The following is a 21,849-nucleotide window of genomic DNA, read 5'->3' as shown; positions in this document are numbered from 1 at the left end:
ACTACTTCTTAGGGTTAATGTGAGGATCAAAATCAAATGAGACAGTGTATATAAAGTGTTAAGCTTTACTACCTGGCACATAATTAATATTCAGTTAATTATTATTAATTATATATTGTCGTTATTGTCAAAAACATGTCAATAACATCAACATATTATTGACAATTATGTCAATAACATTTGGGGTGATATTAACATTTTATAAAGTTATGAGTTTGGAATACAGTGACCAGATTTCTACATTTCATTGTTTGGTACCACAGGCTTACTGCTGAGAAAATCTTAAAGTATAAGAAAGTAGTACTTAACAGATGGGCAGAATTTTCTAATTTCAGAGTAATAGCCATTAACAGCAAGACATTGTCTAGATGACCTACCTTCCTGTGCTTTACTTTTTATCTTTATTCAAATAAAGATAATGGCTTTTGAGGGAAAAAGTATTGCTTTTGTTTTATAAAAGTTGAAACAGAAGTCCATGTGGTTTGCAACACCTAGGACTGACTGAGCACTTCTGATTCTTCTCTCAGAGGTGCCCCTTTGGGGGCTCAGGTTAAAGGTACAATGTAATTTATAAGGAAAAAAATATCTTCTATAATGCTCTACATGTGGGGTGTAGTCTAACTCAAATAACAAGAACTTAGCTGTCCACTCCATTGTGTGAGGATTATTGCTGATATGGTCTAAAAATCTGAAGGGGATGAGAGGTTATGGGAAGGGTTTCAGAGGGGCGTAAAAATCACCTGAAAAAGAATTTTCATCTTTCCTTACTTGGGCTCTTGATCAAATCATTGCTAATATGGCCGGTGAGCAGGGAGTTAACCACCTGTACCATGTGGCACTGTTTCATTAGTTATTAAAACTCGTGACGTTCGACACCTAACCCATATTTATTAAGCGCCTAATATGTGTGGCACTGTGCTTGAAGCTGGTCCCCCACCGGTGGTGAAGAGATACTGTTGTCTCATGCCGTAGTTTCTATGGTATCTTGAAAGACGGGGGTAGAAATAGAGTACCTAAAATGTGCATTTCTGAGATCTTTGCTTATCTTTACTTTGGAGAAGGAACTGATTACCTTTACTGTGCATTAACAACTCCTTATATAATTTAGTATGCTTTCTATTCCCTACTCCAAGCCTCAAGATGCTGCTAGAACAGTATCTCAGTAATCTCCAGTAATACTACCTCAATTCAGGGCCTCATCATATCCTGCTGGACCATTTTAGTTATCTCTTAAATACTAGGTTTAACTTCCTTCCTTTTTACTCTCCTCTGTTCCTCAAACACCACCAGTCACCACCAAATCTATATTCCTGTTTCAGCAATTCATCTAAAATGTAAATTGGACCACATCATTTCTGGCTTAGAAATCTTTAAAATACCTTCTTTATCGCTTTTCAACATACTGTCCAAATTCTTTGGCATAACGTACAGGGCTCTTCTCAATCTGGTCCCTACTTTCTTGTCCAGTCTCATCTTCTGCCACTTACTTCCTCTTTCCCTCTGCATATGAAATTATTTACAGTTCCTTGCTTTCTCACGCTAGGAAGGCCTTCTACTATTTTCACCTCCATCACCGCTCTTATCATATACTTATATCGTATTGTTTATACATCTGTCTTCCACCATTAGGTTGGATCTTGAAGGCAGAGATTCTGCATCATTTAACTTTGTATTCTACCCACATGTGATACTGCCAGGCACATAGTGCACATTCCCTAAATGTTTGTCAAATAAATAAATAAGTGAGGGATTAAAGATGCTCCTGTGTGACCATAGTATATTATTAATAACATGTGCAGTTCTTAACTGTATTATGCAGTAACTAAGTCAGTTTTACAAATCCAGTAATCGTGTTATAGCTAAAAGGGAACTTAAGACATCATCTCATCCAGCCCTTTTCATTTTTTCAAATGGATCAACTCAAAACCAAAGAGACTGAGTATCTAAGCCCAGAGCACACAGCTGAGTGATAGCGTCAGAATTAACTCTGGTCTGACTGCTGATCTCCTTGTCGTGAATAGGTCTAATAAGTGGGAATGGGGCAAGGCTTTTAATGTGATAATAGTTAAACAGTTTATTTTAGTTTGGGGATACTTTTTGAACACTTTATTGCGGGATAATTTTAATATACACAAAAGTACACAGGAGAGTGTAATATATTCCCATGTACCATCACCAGCTTCCACAGTTACCAAATCATGATAAGTCTTATTTCATCTATACCCACACCCATTCCTTCCATATTATTTTGCAGCAGATTCTTGATGATGTTACATTATTTCATCTGGGAATACTTTAGTACGTATGGGATACGTTTTTAATCTTTTAAATATAGATCTCTCTGGTGTTCTGGGAAGTCTTGATACTTCAGGCAAAATAATGCAGCCTCACTGAAGACACGGTTCCAGAAATCTGCGGCCTCTCCCACTGGGTGGTGGTCTTTGTACCTGTGCTCTCCCCTCCCCCTCCCCAGCGTTCCAGGACTATCACCTCCACTGAGCCCATCTCCCTGAGCTTCCTTTGTCCACATGCCCTAGAGAGAGTTGTGCTTTTTTTACGTAGACTCTGTTAGACGGAGGTGTAAGGAAGAAAAGAAATGGTGACGATATTAATAAGGAAAATAGATAGTTGTTAGTAGGAAACAATCTACTCTATTTATATACAGTATAAGGTTAAATAGCTTTAAAAAGGTTTATCCGCAAGAAACCTTTTAAAAGTCCTTGGAATGTTTGTCATTTTTATTTTCTCAAGATTACATTAGAAACTTAGAGTTGACTTTTTATTATGAATTATTATAAAGTTATAGAGAAAAATGTAAGGAACATTCGTGTACCTGCTGCACAAATCTTAACTTTTTGCTCTGTTTGTCTCGGATTTTACTGAAGTAGCAAAACATTACAGATAGAGTTTGAGATGCCTTTGCAGTCCTTCCCTTCCTTCTCTCCCCGAAAATAACTGTTATCCTGGACGTAGAAGTTTTATTGTCTAAACCATATAGAGTGTTTATTTCACTTCTAAAAATGTACAACCCACCAAATTAACCCAGTTTCACTTAATAAAAGCTATAGGATATGAGGAGATGTTTTATGATTTACAGTGTATCTCATTAGAAATTGAGTTCTGAGGCTTGTGTGTGAAAGCTCTTCACAGCCTGCTAGGTTCTCTGCTTAAAGTACTAATAATTACCTTTAAAAAGTATAAACAGTGTCATGGGATTGGGAAGGAACCTCAGAAGATTAAATAGTCGTAGCTTCCTCATTTTAGTGACACTGTCTTAAAACTAACTCACAGGTAAGTTTTCTACTCATTTTCAAAGCAAATACCCTCCCTAAGTAATGCTTATTGACACGTCAGGTTGGTAAAGAAGTCACTGAGATGTCTTGCTTTGCATTATCTATTAATGTTTTAAAATTAATAACTGTAGAGGTTGCATATGATTTCAGGTTTTGAGAAGTTCCACCCCAATTCCTCCCAACCAGTTTTCCCAGCTATGTTTAGCACTATTTTTTTGCTCCTTGGAAGGAGATACAGTGCTCATCCTGTTTATTCAACTAAAAATTTCTTTTTTCCTTTTTTTTTTTTTTTTTGAACAAATCTAGTGCTGGTAAAAATTTCTGACTCAGTACTTTTGGAAAGAGCTACCTCTTTCCACGAATAGATGAGCCCACATACTAGGTCTTCTGAGTGAACTAGTGAATTTCCATGATGTCAGGAAACTGGGTGGAGTTTTTGTGGATACAAGTCCTCTAGAAAAGGGACTTTTCAGGTTGAGTATAGGGGAGTAGGGTCAGGTTCTGGTACTGAATAGCCCTCAGGCCACAGAGTATTTGGGGATTTCCCATTGTGTTAATCCGGTTCCGGCCACAGTTTCTGCATGTCATCTGGAGTAGCTGCTGCAAGAACAGTGAGAGATGCTTGCTTACAGGCTCTCTGCCCTTTTATCAGGGTGCTGGAAGTTTGGCTCAGTCATGATTTATAAACCAAGTTGAGCTCATCACTGTTTGTCTTCACATGGGCTTCTAAATAGCTGTCATTAAATTTTGGTCACCACATTCGGGTAAGCTAGAGTTGAGTGTACCCAATTTATTAGTCTTCATTGGGCACTGCAGCCCACACTGATCTTTCCCTGTTCTGAAGCCCTGCTTATATCATAAAGGCCCACGCAGGCATATTTGTCATATGCATTGATTGCTTTTGTGGGTTAGCCTTGCTTCTTTCAACAGATTACGGGATTTTAAGCGCTCGGGTCGTCTCTCTTACTGTTTGGGTCTCTTCCTGCCAGCAAAGTGTCTGTTCTCTAATGGGTGCTTTTGATGCCAATTATTTGATCAGCTCCTTGCTTCTATTTCTCTATCTTTAGGCATCCTGAAGGCCTGCCTTGCAAACACCACCTGATAGGTTTATTGAATATTTAGTTTTTTTCTGTAATCAGTAACAGACACTGTAAATTTGGATGCAGCTTTTTAAAAGGGATTTAAAAACCTTAACCTTCAATTTGGATATTTGTCTCCCAGGTGGCAGAAATACCTTGGCAAAGGAACCAAAGTCAAATTGGTAATTTTAATCCTGGGGCTGAAGCTGGATTTGCTTGAACCATGCTTTTTTCCCTCTTTTAAAAAACTGATACCCAATCAATATTTTTAATTGAACTTTACAAGCAGAGTCTAATGTTCAGGTGAAAGAGTGTGTAAAAATCTGGGGGTGGGGGAAAACAAAGCAAAAAGGGGAGAGGCTTACCCAACCAGATGTCAAAATGTATTTTACAGCTCTGGAAATAGCTTAGTTTAAGTATGAGAATAAATAAATAAGTAGGTGGATGGAACAGAGTAGAATTTCAAAGTGGACTGTTACCAGATGGTTATCTAGTGCAAAAGTTCTATGCTTGCTGAAACTCAGGCTCCTAAATCTTGGCACACGTATTTTTTTTCTTAGTTTTTTAAGATATTTGCTGCATTCTTAAGTACGACTCTCTTTAGTTTTGTCAAACCTTGGGGTTGTTATATTGCACAAATTTTGTATTGGAAAGAGATGAGGAAAATAAAATCACTTATAAAGAACTTGGTGCTTTTAGGAACAAAATGCTCTATAAACAGAGGCTTTTACCCATTTAAAAATAAAGGTCAGATGAGAGACGATGCAGCCGAATGGGTTATAAGCTTAGCCTCTGGTATGAGGCAGACCCGGTTCCATTTACTAGTTGTATGTCTTTGGGATGGCGACTTAACTAAGCCTCAGTTTCCTTATTTTTAAACGTGGGAAACATCTACTTCATGGAATGATTGTGAAGATGAAAGAACGTCATACATGTTAAACGTTTAGCGCTGTACTTGACACAGAAGCCTTTGATAAAAGTTACCTATGGTTTGATTTTTGTTAGTAAAGGCTGTAAAAGCACTGTGAAGGGCTTTTGTTTTTGAAATTCTCAGTTAGGTACTAGTCATGAAGATTTATAAATAAAGCAATTTTATTTTCAAACCAATTTCACAGTTTTCTTGAGAGAGACAAGCAATTCTTCCCTTAGCAAAAAGGACTGAAAATTAAGAACTTTTGATTATGCAATGAAGAGAATCAAAGAAAATCAGTGCTGATTCCAGCTACCTTTTTTAAAAATTTGCTGTGAGAATTTGAGCAAGTTAATTGCTGCAGTAAAGTTCTTTCTTTTTATGGAGAATTTGAGAAAAAGAAATAGGTTTGAATTTCAGTGGGAGAGATTTAGGTTAGATGTAAGAACTCGCTGACTGTAAGGCTGCCAAGCAGATAAGAAGGACTCCTTTGTCACCATAGGAGACCTTTCTGTCCCCTGAGGTTATTTCAGGGCTCCTGCAACCCCATCTAGATACAGCTTAAACCTGGACTTCAACCAGGTTTGAATGATGGTATCTTTGCCAAGATTCTGGCTGCCTCTCAATGTTGGTTAATCCTCCAGCTCATACAGCAAAGCATTCTGATACTTTTTCCCTATTTAGACAAGTAAATGAGGACGACAAAGATTATAAATCTCTTTTAAACAGCTTATAGAGCTGTTTGGGTGAGAAGGCAAGTTGAGTGGGAAGAAGGTTATTTAGCACAGCCTTGTTTCTGGTAGAAGGATGGGCAAGTCCATCCTTTTAAGTTTCTTTAAAACTAGGAATTATACAGCAACTTAAGATTTGTCAAGAATAAGTAAGGTGATCATGTAAGAAAAGACCAGTCATTCTCTGGAGTTGCTTTTTGAAAGTCATAGATTTATTTTTGGCTTTAGCTTCAACTGCTTGAGTCTGGTCATGAAGGGTGGGCACCTTACTGGAACAATAGAACAGGGTCTGGAGTCATACAGGGTTGAAATCCCAGCTCTGCTACTTTCTAGTTAAGAGGCCTCTGGCAAGTGACTTAACCTCTCTGAACTTCAGTTTCACATTTGGAAAATGCGAAAATAGTACCTCACGCGGCCATTGGGCAGATTAAACGAGATGAGGCACACAGTACTGTCTGGCCCGTCACGATGGCTGTGACGATGGCAGTGATGATCATGATAACAGTAAAGACATTGATTAGTTGCTTTCCAGAGATTTGTGGTCTAAGCTGGGAAGTTTTCTGCTAAAGAATAAGTTGGCATTATTAAAAAAATTTATATATGCTAGTCCAAATAAATAGGGTCTAAGCAACAGGGTCTTAATGTCACATCTGTATCACAGAAAATTGTACTTGATTTGGAAAGTCATATTCTACATATATTCTCAACCTTTGCATTTTGTGACAGTAGTTTTGATTTGATCCTATTGATTTACAGGAAAGTGCCCTGCTGCTAATGTAATAACTATAGTTCCCGCATGAACTAAAGCATGCTCTGATTTTTCTCTTAAATTGTATAAATTGAAATTATTTAAATATTGGCATTATGGTATGATTTAAGCTGGGCAAAGAACTTAAATCAGGCAGCTTATAAAAGAAGAAATAATTACTTAAAATATATGAAAATATGCTTATCTCATTACAATCAAAGAAATGCATAAGCAAAACTAAGATGTCCTGTTTAACCTATTGGGCTGGCAAAGATTAAAACGATGGGCAGTGACCAGTGTTGGCTCTGTCATATAACTGTGATGGATCGATTGGTTCTGTATCTCTGGAAAGCAATCTTGCAGTGTGTATCAGAATTTTAAATGTGAATTTTTTTTGACTCAGCAATTGCATATATGGAAGAATATAGTAAGGAAATAGGAGAAAGAATGCACAACCTGTGATCTAATATGTTCACGGCAACATTGCTAAAAATCTCACACACACCCCCGCACAATGGAAACCATCCAAACATCTGTTAGGGGACATTAGTTACAAAGTACAGCACTGTAGAAAATGGAGTGTGCACGGTCCCTCAGTTGCAGAGGAACCCAGGTTCACATCTTGGTTCCACCATGTTTAGCTGTATGATCTTGGGCGAATTACTTAATCCAGCTAAGTCTCACCTCCCTCTTCTCTAATAGGAACGATAATGGCACGTGCATTTTAGGGGTCTTATGAGGATTAAGTGAGATGATACACAAAGTACAGGGTCTAGCACAAAACGATTCATTATACGTTAGAAAATATTCTTACTGTGTGTTGCTTACAAAGGATAAAGTGGATCTGTTGGTATTAACATTGAAGGATGTCTGCAAGATAGTAAGGGAAAAAGCAAGATACAGAACAGTTTATATAAACCCATTTATGTTAAAACTGTATGTGTGTGTGTTTATATGGACATTAAAGTTTTGGAAGGATATAACAACAGTTAGCACTTAATGGGCCCTCGACTAATTCTCAGGCACTATTCTAAGTGCTTTAACCATTTAGTGGATCAATCAACTACCTTATTAAAATTGGTTAATATGTTTTAAGTGCTTAGAACAATACCTACACTTTGTAAAGTACTTAATCAACACTAGTTAATAATTCTCACATGCTGTCATTATCTCTGTTTTGTAGATAAGGACACTGACACCCTGAGAGTTCTTACAGTTCATAAGTGGCAGGCCCAGAATTTAATCCAGGCAGTCTAACTCCAGTCTGTCACCCAACAGTTAAAACCAGATATTATGGGTGGTAGGATGGTGAAGTCACTTTCACTTGGCAGTTTATATACTTCTGGATATTTTCACATTTTTACATGACAGATATTTTACTTTCATAAATAGAAAAGAAGATATTTCCAGTTTGGAAAAAAAATGTATTTTTATGTTTTAGAAACCTTATTTCATCTGTGACAGAATACCTATGGCAAATTCCAGAGAGCTGAATATGCGTACATTTAGGTTTGCCCTCGTGCCCATGTGTCTTAGACAAGGAGTACACAGGACCGTGTTACAGTATATATGATTTTGAGAACCTCACTTTGGGGCATAATTTTATAAGGAAATAATTAGAGATAGAGGTGGAGTCCCAAGCTAAATCTAGATCGCTTAATGGTGACTAACTTCTGTAATCGTGGTACTAATAGCCTTTAAGAAGACTTTAGTCACAATACTTTGGCTTCCAGGAAGTTTGGGGTAAAAATGTCATTCTTCGGTCGTCTGAAAAGCAGGCAGAAAACCAGTTATTTGATCCAAGGACCCGTAATCCTAAGATAGGAAGCAGCGTCAGTGTCAGATATGGACATCAATGACAGAGCTGGTAGGCACCACTGTGGTCCAGGACTGACCTAGCTGTCAGTGTTCTGAAGGGCAGCTTCTCTGCAGGGGCCACACAGTGTCCTAGAGCTGCCACTGCACTGTGGACTCTCCAGCTGGACTGGGGGCTCCCCCTAAAGGTTGAGTGGTCTGTTCTAGTCCAGGCTTTTGCCCCAGATAGCCAAGTGACTGTGGGCCTCACGTCTGTAAAATGAGGGAGATGGACTAGATAATAGAGTTTCTGTTTTCGAGTTCTGTGATTCTAACAGTCTTGCCTGGTGGCGAGCTAAATTTGTGACCGAGACCTTTAGTGGAGTCTAGAAAAATGCTGAACAGAATTGAGCTCATAAAGTGATTTATGGAAGGGTTTGCCAGAATGTTTACTTGAATTGCAGGCTATCCCTGATGACAAAAAACTGTATTACTTACTTTTTATTCCATTTTAGGCACTTTTTCTCCTATCTTTGTTTTCCAAATAAACCAGAATTGTGTTCAATAAAGTGGTATGGCCCTGTTTGATACTTAGATAATAAGCTGTTCAGGTATTAATTATAAAGGTCACTAGCACTAAAAATATTTTTTTCTGCCTTAAAGTTTTCTGTTCTCTGGTGTCTAACTGAGGTGGATACCTCCTGGATTTTCTCATGATTGCAGAAGTCAAGTAATCTGTGTGTTAAACACAATATCTGAGTCTGATGAGTCATATGGTATGTCTGCTTTTAGCTGGGAACAGTTTTCGTTGGTCAGTTGTAATGGTCAAAAGTCTCTTGGGAGAGTTTAAATCACTCAAAATAACTAAAGGTAACTCATGATATCATGTTTTAATTTTAGTCTAATCCAATCTTTGCCCTCAAAAAGCACTTCTGCTTCTGGCTCTTATGTTGTTAAATTAGTCTGATCTCTTTCAGCGAGTGGTTTTCATTTAAAAAGAAACAACAAACAAAAAGCAACCCAGTAATTTTAAAACTAAGAAATATAAAAGAAATTGATATAATGGAGGAATCTACCTAAGTCTCTCCTGAAGCTATTTAGTGATGTAGAAGCTTTGAATATTTTGAATATATGGGGAAATTAAAATAGGAGTTTATATATACATATATATATATATATATTTTTTTTTTTTTTTTCCGGTATGCGGGCCTCTCACTGCTGTGGCCTCTCCCGTTGCGGAGCACAGGCTCCGGACGCGCAGACTCAGCGGCCATGGCTCACGGGCCCAGCCGCTCCGCGCCATGTGGGATCTTCCCGGACCGGGGCACGAACCCGCGTCCACTGCATCGGCAGGCGGACTCTCAACCACTGCGCCACCAGGGGAGCCCCTATATTTTTAATTAAAGTCATTTAATGAAATTTATATTTTACAGCCTCACTTAAACTCAGGTCTGTTTTCAAGTTTTATTGTGTGTGTGAATGTTGGTCTGTTTCTCTCTCTTTCTCTCTCTGTCTCTCCTCTCAGAAGCTTACTTTTAGGAAAGTGAAAGGTAATAGTGCAGAGATGACCAAACTTTTTATAACTGGGCTGCTGAGGGATTTGTGTGTTCAGGCTGCTTCCCAAAGCTCCTCCCCGTTCCTTTACCAGCAAGTCACACCACCTCTCACAACTCACCATTTTCCTGCCTTGCCCATTCATTGGTTGTTCTCTGTACACCAAACCTTCACCTTTTAGCACAAAATAGGCAATTTTGGTTGTACTGGTGCTTTGAATCAGGCATTATTATCTCCTTTAAAACAGGTAAAGAAGGAGTAAAGGGGAGTGGGGATCTTCTTTAAAGCTAGAGCAATCATTTTGTCTCTTATGATTTTGGAGAAGTAGTTCCCTTACCTTAAGTAAGACTTGAAGTTCATTTAGCTGAGATTTGTGCTGCCTTGCTGTTTGATTTCGGTATGGGCCTTGTGAGTCACCAGTAGAAAAACTATCTGAGGAGAAAGTGACAGTTTGAGCCATTGTAAATATGCACAGGTATAAGCCACTAAGAAAATGCTTCCCTAAAAAGAAGTGTAAGGTGTGACTGAAAAACTTTGCAGAATTCCCATTAGTCTTCTGGTTGCCTTTAGTTTTATGCTGTGGCCTCAGACTCTTTTCACAATCCTCCGCTAAACCAAAACTAAGAATTTGGTTCATAGAGAAAAAATTCAAGTACAGTGGTACCTGGAAAACCACCTCTGTGGGCTGAAAAGTGCAAGTTGATTCCCTTTTACTGTTCCTACCTGCACCCTCACACACTCTTAAATATTTTTTTTCTATAAAAATGGTTGTTTTCCCATTATGGAAAAATTAAAAAATTCAAAAAAAAGATAAAGGACAAAATTTCAATCATCCATAATTTCACATCATATTTCACCCTAATTTACCCCCCTTTCCCCCCATATAGTTGAGTTCATATTTTGCCTGAAGATAGAACATTGTATCCTGTTTACTTAACATTATTTTTCATGTTGTTAAATTTTGGGGGGAAAATTTTCTTCAGTATTATTTCTGTGATATTTCATGCTATCACCATTCCATCAGTCATTTCACTTACTTTTAAACATTTGTTTTTTTTGCTGTTTTAAATAATGCTTTGATTTAAAAAAAAAAAAAACTTCGAATCGTTGCTGCAATTTTGATTCTTTTCTTAGCATAGATTCCTGAAGGTGAAATTATTTATGTCAAAAGATAAAAAAACAACTTTAAGGTTCTTGGTATAAATTGCCACATTCCCTGTCAGAAAGGATTAATCCCGACCAGTTAACATAAGCACAGGGAAAGTTATCATCAAGATGGTGACATAAGTCATCGCCAACTTCAGTCCCCCTCACAAGAGGACCAATTATTGATTATCTGTGGACCAGACACCATTGTAAAAATGCCACAACCCAGGGGTGAGCTTGACGCACCCCTCGGGACTGCAGAGACTGAGAACGACCACATTAAAAGGGGGAAAGGAGCAGCCACCCTCTGAATGCATTGCTGCTCCCCCGGGCCAGCACATACCACACCAAGAGGGCCCCCCTGAGTCTGTGGTTTTTCCAGTGGGAAAAAGAGCCCAAGTTGGACATCCGGCTCCCGCAGTGATGCGGGACACTTCCTGGGAAGCCCACTTGGGTTTCACCTCACAGGAATCACTGGGGAAATCTGTAGGACTCAACCACTGGGAGACACTAGAGACAGAGAAGGTAGGCGGGGTTCACAGCAACCAGTGCTCAGATCTTGGTGGACCACATTCCTGCTTACAGTGGTGCCTGAGCAGAGATCCCAGTCAGTGGCTCTGTCCATCTGCAGAGGCAGGCTGGTGGCCCTGTCTGGCCAGGGAGCTCAGTTAGCAACTCGGCCTGATTTAGGTCTCCAGCCAATGAGCAAACTGGGCGTGGAGCCTATTCCACAGGCCTACCCAGGCAGAGAAGCACGTTCACAGTCCTGCCTAACTGCTGAGCATAGCCTGTAGTCCTGTCTGACCAGGAAACCATGGTGACAGCTGTGGAGCCACCCTACTGCTCTGGTCCGCAGCAGAGCCCAGCCTAGGGCCCTGCCCAACTGTTGAACACAAGCTGTGGCCTTGCCTAGGCAGGGAGTCCAGCGACTGACCCTGCCCAATTGCAGAGCATAGCCTGCAGCCCCACCTGTTGAGGGAGCCTGGATAGTGACCCTGACCATCTGAAAAGCACAGTCTGTAGCTCATCCAACTGCAGGATACAGCCTCTCCCAACCAGTGAACGTGGCCGGTGACCTTGTCCAACAGTAGGGCACAGCCAATAACCTGCCCAATTGCGAAGCCCAGTCTGAACCACCCCCCTTAACATGGAGTCCAGCCAGGAGCACCATCTGGTTAGGAGGCACAACCTGAGACCCCACCCAACCAGGAGCATCCGCAGAGCCCAGGCCACAGACCTTCCCATTCATGGAGTCCAAGCTGCAGCACCATGTTGCCAGGGAGCACAGCCTGCCACCTCACCCCGCCAGAGGTGGTTGCGGAATCCAGCTGGCGGCCCCATCTGACCACGGGTACAGCCAGCAGTCCCACCGTGTGAGGGGGCCCTCCCAGCAGCTCTGCTTGGATGTAGAGTCCAGCCAGCAGTCTCACCCAACCACAGAGCCCAGCCAGCAGCACCGCCACATACCGCAGAATATGGGCAGTAGCCTCAGCTAGCATCTATGTAAGCCTGCATACAAGGGAGCCCTCATACAACTGTAAGTCGATTTCTTAATAGAAACTTTGCAGTTCAGGAGAGAGTGGGAGGATGATTTTCAAAATATTGAAAGAAAAAAGTTGTCAACCAAGAATACTATACCCAGTAAAGCTGTTTTTCACAAATGAAGGAAAGAAAAAGATTTCCTGAACAAACAAAAGCTGAGGGATTTCATCACCCCTAGACCTAACTTACAAGAAGTGCTAAAGGGTGTTTTTCAAGGAGAAATTGAAGGATGCTAATTAACATCATAAAAACATCTGAATATGTAAAACTTACTGGTAATGGTAAATATATGGTCAAAATCTGGTTCTTTGAAATTGTGACCCTAGTTTAAAAGTTAAAAACTTCGTTTAAAAGTTAAAAAACAGGGCTTCCCTGGTGGCGCAGTGGTTGAGAGTCCACCTGCCGGTGCAGGGGACACGGGTTCATGCCCCGGTCCGGGAAGATCCCACATGCCACGGAGCGGCTGGGGCCGTGAGCCATGGCCGCTGAGCCTGCGCGTCCGGAGCCTGTGCTCCACAGCGGGAGAGGCCACAACAGTGAGAAGCCCGCGTACCACAAAAAAAAAAAAAGAGTTAAAAAACAAACGTATTAAATATAGCCATAACTACAATAATTTGTTATTGGATACACAATATTGAAAAGATGTAAATTGTAACAGCAATAACCTAAAATATGAGGGACAGAGGATTAAATGTATAAAGTTTCTATATGCTATTGAAGTTAAGTTGTTATCAGCTTAAAATAGGATGTTTTATGTAAGCCTTATGGTAACCACAAAGGAAAAACTTTCTGTGGTAGGTTCACAAAAGACTAGAGTAAAGGAGTCAAAGCACACTGCCACAAAACGTCATCATTCACAAAACAAGGTAGCAAGAGAGGAAGCAAAGAACAAAGGATCTACAAAACGGTCAGAAAACAATAAAAAGGCAATAGTAAGTTTTAACCTATCAATAATTACTTTAAGCATAACTGGATTAAATTCTTAATCAGAAGGCATAGAAAGGCTGAATGGATAAAAAAAGAAGATCCAATAATGTGCTGCTTACAAGACACTTTAAGAACACACATAGACTGGGAGTGAAGGGATGGAAAAAGTTATTTCAAGCAAATGGTAACGAAAAGAAAGCAGGGGGAGCTATAGTTATATCAGACAAAATAGACTAAGCTTAAAATAGTCAAGAGAGACAAGAAGGTCATTATATAATGATAAAGGGGTCAATTCATCAAGAAGATAGAACAATTGTAAATAATTGTACATCCAACATCAGAGCACCAAAATATATAAAGCAAATACTAACAATGAAAAGGGGAAATAAACAGCCATACAATAATAACTGAGGACTTGAATACCCCCCTCAATAATGGATAGATCATTCAGACAGAGAATCAATAAGGAAACAGCAGATTTGAATTAGACCAAATAGATCTAACAGGCAAAATCAGAACACTCCATCCCATTGAGGCAGAATGCATATATTATTCTTAAGTGAACATGGAACTTTTTCTAGGAGAGATCACGTGTTAGGCTACAAGGCAAGTCTCAACAAATTCAAGAAGATAAGGATTATATCAAGTATCTTTTCTGACCACAACAGTATGAAACCAGAAATAATAACAGGAGGAAAGCTGGAAAATTTACAAATACATGAAATTAAATAACACAGTCATGAACAACTAATGAATCAAAGAAGAAATCAAAAGAGAAAATTTTAAAATGTGAAACAATTGGAAATGAAAACACAGCAAACCAAAACTTGCAGGATGTAGCAAAAGCTTCTAAGAGGGAAGTTTATAGTGATAAATGTAAAGCATACATTAAGAAAAAGGAAAGCTCTCAAATAAGCAACATAACTTTACACCTCAAGGAACTAGAAAAAGAATAAGCTAAGCCCAAAGTTAGTAGAAGGTAGCAAATAATAAAGATCAAAGCAGAAATGAGTGAAATGGAGAATAGGAAAACAATAGAAAAGATGAACAAAACTAAGAGTTGATTCTTTGAAAAAACAAAATTGAGAAAGCTTTAGCTAGACTAACCAAGAAAAAAAGAGGACCCAAATAAATAAAATTATAAATGAAAGAGGAGATATTACCCTGATACCACAGAAATACAAAGGATCATAAGAGACTACTATGAACAATTACATGCCAACAAATTAGGCAACCTATAAGAAATCAATTCCTAGAAACATACAACCTACCAAGAATGAATCCTGAAGAAACAGAAAATCCGAACAAACCAGTAATGAGCAAGGAGATTGAATCAGTAATCAAAAATCTCCCCAATTAATATCCAAAATACACAAGGGACTCATACAACTCAGTAGCAAATTAACAATCCAATAAAAAAATGGGCAAAGGATCTGAGAAAACATTTTTCCAAAGAAGATATTCAGATGGCCAACAGTTACATGAAAAGGTGCTCAGCATCACAAATCATCAGAGAAATGCAAGTCAAAATGAGATATCACTCTATACTGGTTATAAAGGGTATTATCAAAAAGACAAGAGATAAGTGTTATTGAGGATGTGGACAAATGGGAACTCTTGTACACTACTGGTGGGAATGTAAATTGGTACAGCCACTATGGAAAACAGTATGGAGGTTCCTCAAAAAATTAAAAATACAACTACCATATTGTCTGGCAATTCTACTTCTGGTATCTATCCAAAGGAAATAAAGTTACTTTCAGAGACACTGCTGCACCCTCATGTTATAATAGCCAAGACATGGAAACAATCTAACTGCCCATTAATGTATGAATGGATAAAGAAAATGGTACACACACACACACACACACACACACACAGACACACACACACACACACACACACACACACACACACACACACACACCCCTTACTGGAATATTATTCAACCATGAAAAAGGAAACCTTGCCATTTGTGACAACACTCATGGACCTTGGGGGCATTATGCTAAGTGAAATAAGTCAAACAGAGAAAGACAAATACTGTATGATCTCACTTAGATGTGGAATATAAAAAAACTGAAACTCATGGAAACAGAGCAGCTTGGTGGTTGCAGTGTGCCAGAGGTGAGGATGGAGTGGAGAGGGGGAGTAGGTGAAGGTGGTCAAAGTGTACAAACTTCCAGTTTCGTTTTGTTTTTTTTCATGGAAAGGCATTTTATTTTAATTATAGCAGTGTGTACATGTAAATCCCAAACTCCCAATCTATCCCTCCCCCTCCCCCTTCCCCCCCCCCGTAACCATAAGTACTTCTCTAAGTCTGTGAGTCTGTTTCTGTTTTGTAAGTTCATTTGTATAATTTTTTTTAAAGATTCCACATTAAGATTCCTCATATAAGCGATTTCATATGATATTTGTCTTTCTCTCTCTGACTTCACTTACAAACTTCCAGTTTTAAGATGAATAAGTTCTGGGGATATAATGTACAACGTGGTGGCTATAGTTAACAATATTATACTGTTACTTGAAAGTTGAAAGTATTTGTAAGTATTGTATATTTGAAAGTTGCTAGGAGAGTGGATTTTAAAAGTTCTCACTAGACACACAAAAAAATTGTAACTATATGAGGTGATGGATGTGTTAACTAACCTTATTATGATAATTGCTTCTGAATATATACATATATGAAATCATTACATTGTACATCTCAAAGTTACACAATCTTATATATAAATTATATCTCAATAAAGCTAGAAAAACATACACATGAACACAGATGATGTGTAGAAAGATGTCTGATGATAGACTGGACCCCACCAAGAAGGTTTTCCCCAAAACTGTGGCTACTTTCAGGTAGGGAATATATTGCATTATTTTAAAGTTTCCATGTCTGTGATTTATTGGTAAAATTGAATATTTTTCATATGTTTGTTAGCTACTTTTACTTACATATATTTGTCAATCAGTATTAGCCACTTACTAGTAAGGTTTTTATTGTCTCTTTACAACTTTAATGTTATAAAAGCTGTTACGAACTTTATATATGTTTTAAGAAATATAATTTGTTCTTTTAACATGGGTATAAGGTATTTTTAACATAAGTGTTTAATATATAATGTTACTTTGCAATTTCGCTTAAAATACTATCCTTTAATCTTGTTTGACATACATATATGTATATTCCAAATTTTTCTGTGATGATTCCTAGCAGTATTTTCATTGTGATGATTTCCTTTTAAGACGGTCCTTTTTCTTTAAAAGATCAGTTATTCATCTTATTTTCTTGAAGTTTAATTTTTCCTTTTACTTTTATTTGCCATTCTTTTCCATCCTTTTCTTTCCCTTCCCTTTCTTTTTCCTTCCTTTCTGTTTTTTCCTTTAGTTTTTATGTTCACCCTTTTGAACCACTTGAAATTTATTTTGATCTTTGGAGTGAAATGAACATCTGACTTGCTTTTTTTCCCAAATAGATAACCAGTTGTCTCAGCACATTAATTGAATAATTCTTCCCTTCCTTCCACGATCTATGATGAGATTTCTTCATTAAAAGGCCAACAGTTTTTTTTTGTTTTGTTTTGTTTTGGATCAAGGTTATTCCAGGGATTTTATGAATGTTGTTCTCCGTCTCCTCCTCCTTGCTACTTTTGTGAACAGGATTATTTTTCCATTTCTAAATGTCTATCTTTAAAACTAACCTTTTAAAGCATAAATTTTAACCTTCAAATTGAACACTTTATTTAGAAAGTCATTGTCTTACTTTCAGTGACCCATATTCTTTATAACAGAGGCGAAAAACAGAAAACTCATGTTGTTGGGTATTGGAAATAGATGGGAGTGTGACCATCTGACAAGGCGCAGGGAGGGGTAGTTCTCTTGGCGCCTTCAGTGTCTTTGTTCATCTTACTCCTCCACCCCCCAATTCAGAGCCACAGCTTAAGGCTGGGAGCCCAGAAGGCTCTAGATCACTCGTAACCCCTCACTCCCTCTCACGCTCTCTCGCTCTCCAAGAACTTCTCTAGGCTACTAACTTCATGTTTGTAAATTCTATAATTTCTACATATATGAATTCTGTATGTAAATAAAATATTAATAAATAAGGATATATTTTTATAATCTATTAATCCTTGTTTTTTTCCCATGTTATTTTTGTTGTTTTGTTTCTGCATAATTCTCCATTACAAATAGCTTTGAAGTCCTCACTCTGGTCCTCCCTTACTCTCCCCCTCCCCCCTTCCCCCCATGCCCCCCACTTCTTGCCTTGCAAATTGTGATTTCTATTTTTCCTCTTTTAGTCTAATAAAGGCGAGTATATTCCTGTGTGTGTTTATGAGGGTACCAATTAATAGAACTTGATCTAAAATTCTTTTAGGGGTGCCCCTACTATCTGTTTGTTTTACCATTCTGGTGCTAAATTATCAGTATCTAAGTTGTTCGGCATTTCAGCTGAAGTAGTTTAGTTTTTATCTATTTATTTTTAAAATTTTTTAAAAATAAATTTATTTATTTATTTATTTTTGGCTGTGTTGGGTCTTCGTTGCTGCGTGCGGGCTTTCTCTAATTGCGGCGAGTGGGGGCTGCTCTTCGTTGCAGCGCGCGGGCTTCTCATAGCGGTGGCTTCTCTTGTTGCGGAGCATGGGCTCTAGGCGTGCGGGCTTCAGTAGTTGTGGCTCCTGGGCTCTAGAGCACAGGCTCAGTAGTTGTGGTGCACGGGCTTAGTTGCTCCGTGGCATGTGGATCTTCCTGGACCAGGGCTCGAACCCATGTCCCCTGCATTGGCAGGCGGATTCTCAACCACTGCGCCACCAGGGAAGACCCAGTTTATTTTTTTAAGTTCACTATGACTTGGTAGATTGAACTGAGCATCTTTTGCAGGCAAGATCTAATGCATTACTAGACAGCTATAATGATAGAGAATTTAATTTTGTAAATACATTTAAGAATAGATGGCTTCTTTCTGAATATTTTTGAGAAAAATGGGGTACTACCTTACCTAAACATTAAGATCTGTAAACAGGCCAGTTTTTAGATAAAATTACTGCTACTTTGTTTGGCAAATTTAATTCAGTTTAATTTAGCTTAATTGTTTACATTTACTTCGTGAACACTTTCCCTTCTCAAGTTAAAAAAAACAATGTGCAGAGGGATTTTTAGTAATTATTCGGATCAACATACTTAAATAGTCTGCTATTAACAGTATTACTATAGCTAAATAAGCTTTTGGGAGCTCAACCTTTGAACTATATTTTGGTCAGCAGGGAAAAATGCCTCTTTGTAAAACAGGTTTGAAAATAAAAATGATAATGTTGATTTCAGCACCACTGTGCCATCACCACCAGGCTTATGACACATAGAAAGCAAGGACAACCGTCCGTATGAATTCGCTCCTCTGGACTGGTGAACAGGACACACACCAAGTGGAGAGAGTCACATTAACTAATGAAAAACAAAAGCTCTTGGCACTAAACACAGTAAACAGATTATAAGTAGAGTGGATGTCTGTTGTCTCAGGAGAATTACTCCATCTTGTAAGAGGAGTGATTAGTTTTTCTCTGGAACACCTTCTCCTGTCCTAGTCATAGCCCCAAATCACCACTAACTTCTAGTAAGACTTCTACCGAAAGCTTTTGTTGTTGTTTTTTTGTACTTCACGTCTTTCTATTTAGAAAACTGATAAGTACTTTTTGATACATTTCTTTCTCCACTAAAAGCACTCTAAATTTTCAAATCGAGTAGGTTTGAAGACTAGAAGAGATAGAGAATATCCACGAGAGAATAAATTTACAAACTAACTTACTAGGATAGCAGCTCAAGGAAGGAAGAATGAGCAGGAGGATTGGGTAAGGAAGGGAAGAAAATTCATCATTTCTGTGCATTTAACATGAGCCAGATGTGTTTAATATATTTTCTCATTTATATATTGATTTATCAAACACATGACATTGCTCTGTGCTAGGCACCGTTCTAAGTCCTTTATAAATATTAACTTCCATAATTCTTGTAAGTCTTGCATTAACATAATAAGCATGTACACAAGTTGGCCATCATTATCTTTATTTTAGTCAACAGGAAACTGAAGCACAGAAAGTTTAAGTAATTTGCCTAAACTCACACAGCCAGTGAGTGTCTGAGCCAAGATTCAGACCTAGCGCTCTGGGCCTTCGTCACTGTGCTCTGCCATCATTGGAGCATCACATCCACTCTGTAAGGCTGGCATGGTTTATATCCATTTTAGAGACATGGATCCTGTGTCTGGTGAAATAACTCAGGATCAGCCTTGAACTTATTTTCTTTCCCCACTGTTAGCTCTTCTTATACTTCCTATTCTTACTAATGATATCAACATTCACCCAGTCATCCAAATCTGAAATTGAATTATAGATTTCAGTGTTTTCAGTTGTGTATCTGAGCCCTTCTTTTAATCTCTTCTGCTGCTATGTGAAACTGGGCCCTTATTATTCTGCACTAAACCAGGATTGGAATCTCAAATGCTAACGGAAGCAGGCAGGTAATGCAAGGAGTGAAGGAGGCTGGGCCTGAGGGAAGAAAGTTGGCGGACTCTGGCGGGATGCGGGCTTGCAAGGGGCCTGCTTCTTCTGTCCTTGCTGCCTATTTGCAGGCAGGAATATGGGTTCAAATTTGACAGACTTGATTTTTGGAGGGGAACCAGAAATCTGGATTTTTACGTGAAATCTTCTAATGTCTGAATCATAGTGCAAGTCACACAAAACATGGCTGCAGGCCACCAGTTTGTAACCCCTGAGTGTTTATTACTGAGTCCCCTAACCTGATTTACACTCCTCTAGTCTAGTCTACTCCCAGGCTTCTTGCCGTCTTCCCTTTGCTAGCATAATCTATCTGAAGTGCCAATCAGATAGAATTTTAGGGGTGGTTAGGCGGATTAAAAGTATTAAAACATGTAACATTTTTAGGAAAGTTCTTGCACTGGGGTACGCACTCAATTAATGTTCTTTATTGGCTATTAGTTCTTCACTTAATTAAAAGCCTTAAATGACCCCCATTTATACTCAGGATAATTTTTTAACATGGCATAAAAGGTATATTTTATCATGATTCCTAACTGACTTTCCACCTTCATCTTTGGCTGTTTCACCAAATGTATACTCAAGCCCTTCTCTACACTCAAGTGTGTCAGTTGATTTCATGCCCTTTCACTTCTTCCTCTTCTGCCCTGGCCGTCTGACTTGTGAACTCTTATCCTTCCCAACCCACCACCAAGATTCAATTCAGGCATCTCCTCCTCTCTTAAACCTCTGACTACACTTTTCCTTGAGTTTCCCTTGTGTCCGCATAGGATTGTGAACTCCCTAAGGGCAGGGATTGTATTTTATCATTCTTAGTACTTTGTGCAGTGCTGGAAGGTAGTGTGTATCTGCAGTAAATGTTGGTTGGAAATAATACAACTAGTAAAAGTTAGTGCTGGGACTTGAACTCTCACCCGACTGTGAGTTTCTTGCTCTTCGGATCGTACCTCGTAGAGGAAAGAAGCTGTGGCTGCTCTGTTATCATTAGGGACCCAGCGGACGCAGTGTCCAACTGTGGACCTGTTGCAGCCTAGGACACTGTGGTGGCAACTAATGATGAATCTAGGAAAATTTTTATACACCAAGGCATTAATGATACTCTGAAATATAGTATGAGGAAGCTAAGGTGAAATCATCGGTTAAGTATTGTTTTACCAGTCAGGTAAAGCAGCTCTGTTTTCCTGTTTTAGAAGTGTGATGGCAAATGCTGGAGACACTACGTGTATTTATAGATGGCCTGAGCGCCAGATTTGTTATCTCCTTTCCCCAGGCTTGATAAACACGAAAGAATGCTGGACTCAACGATTGGTAGAGTCTCCATTAATGAACAGGGGAGTCTGGAGAAAACACATGAACAGGAAATCCAAGGGCACCTAGTGTTGTTTTTATCAGTCCAGGAATTCTAGACTTGCAAATTGTATCCTGTTCTTTTTCTGGCTAAAGAAAGGGCTTTAGTAAAAGACAAAGAACAGTGTGAAATCCGTTAGAGGAATAAATCTGCAGTATAATAAGTGCCAGTCATCCAGATCATTCTTTTTAATAATTTGGTCACTTCTGTTCTTAGTTATGTTTAATTTGAATTT

The 21,849-nt window shown here is 38.7% G+C and overlaps 1 protein-coding gene across 2 annotated transcripts in view; it reads left to right on the top strand.

Moving 5' to 3' along the window:
• Positions 1 to 21,849, top strand: part of STK38L (serine/threonine kinase 38 like) — an 82,408-nt gene that overhangs the window by 28,812 nt on the left and 31,747 nt on the right. The window contains exon 1 of one of the 2 annotated variants that reach the window (XM_027129381.1): positions 16,486 to 16,577. The exons of the other annotated variant lie outside the window; for it this stretch is intronic. Within the exon in view, the coding sequence (XP_026985182.1) occupies positions 16,523 to 16,577 (55 nt within the window). The 5' untranslated portion in view covers positions 16,486 to 16,522. Of the gene's footprint in view, positions 1 to 16,485; positions 16,578 to 21,849 lie in introns of those variants that run through there. 2 annotated transcript variants of the gene reach the window in all.

Source organism: Aethalodelphis obliquidens, unplaced genomic scaffold (assembly GCF_003676395.1).
Source record: "Aethalodelphis obliquidens isolate GAN/ISIS:26980383/991018 unplaced genomic scaffold, ASM367639v1 scaffold36, whole genome shotgun sequence".
NCBI classification, from domain to species: Eukaryota; Metazoa; Chordata; class Mammalia; order Artiodactyla; family Delphinidae; genus Aethalodelphis; species Aethalodelphis obliquidens.
The sequence above is the reverse complement of the archived record's forward strand: the minus strand, read 5'-3'. Positions and strand labels throughout refer to the sequence as shown.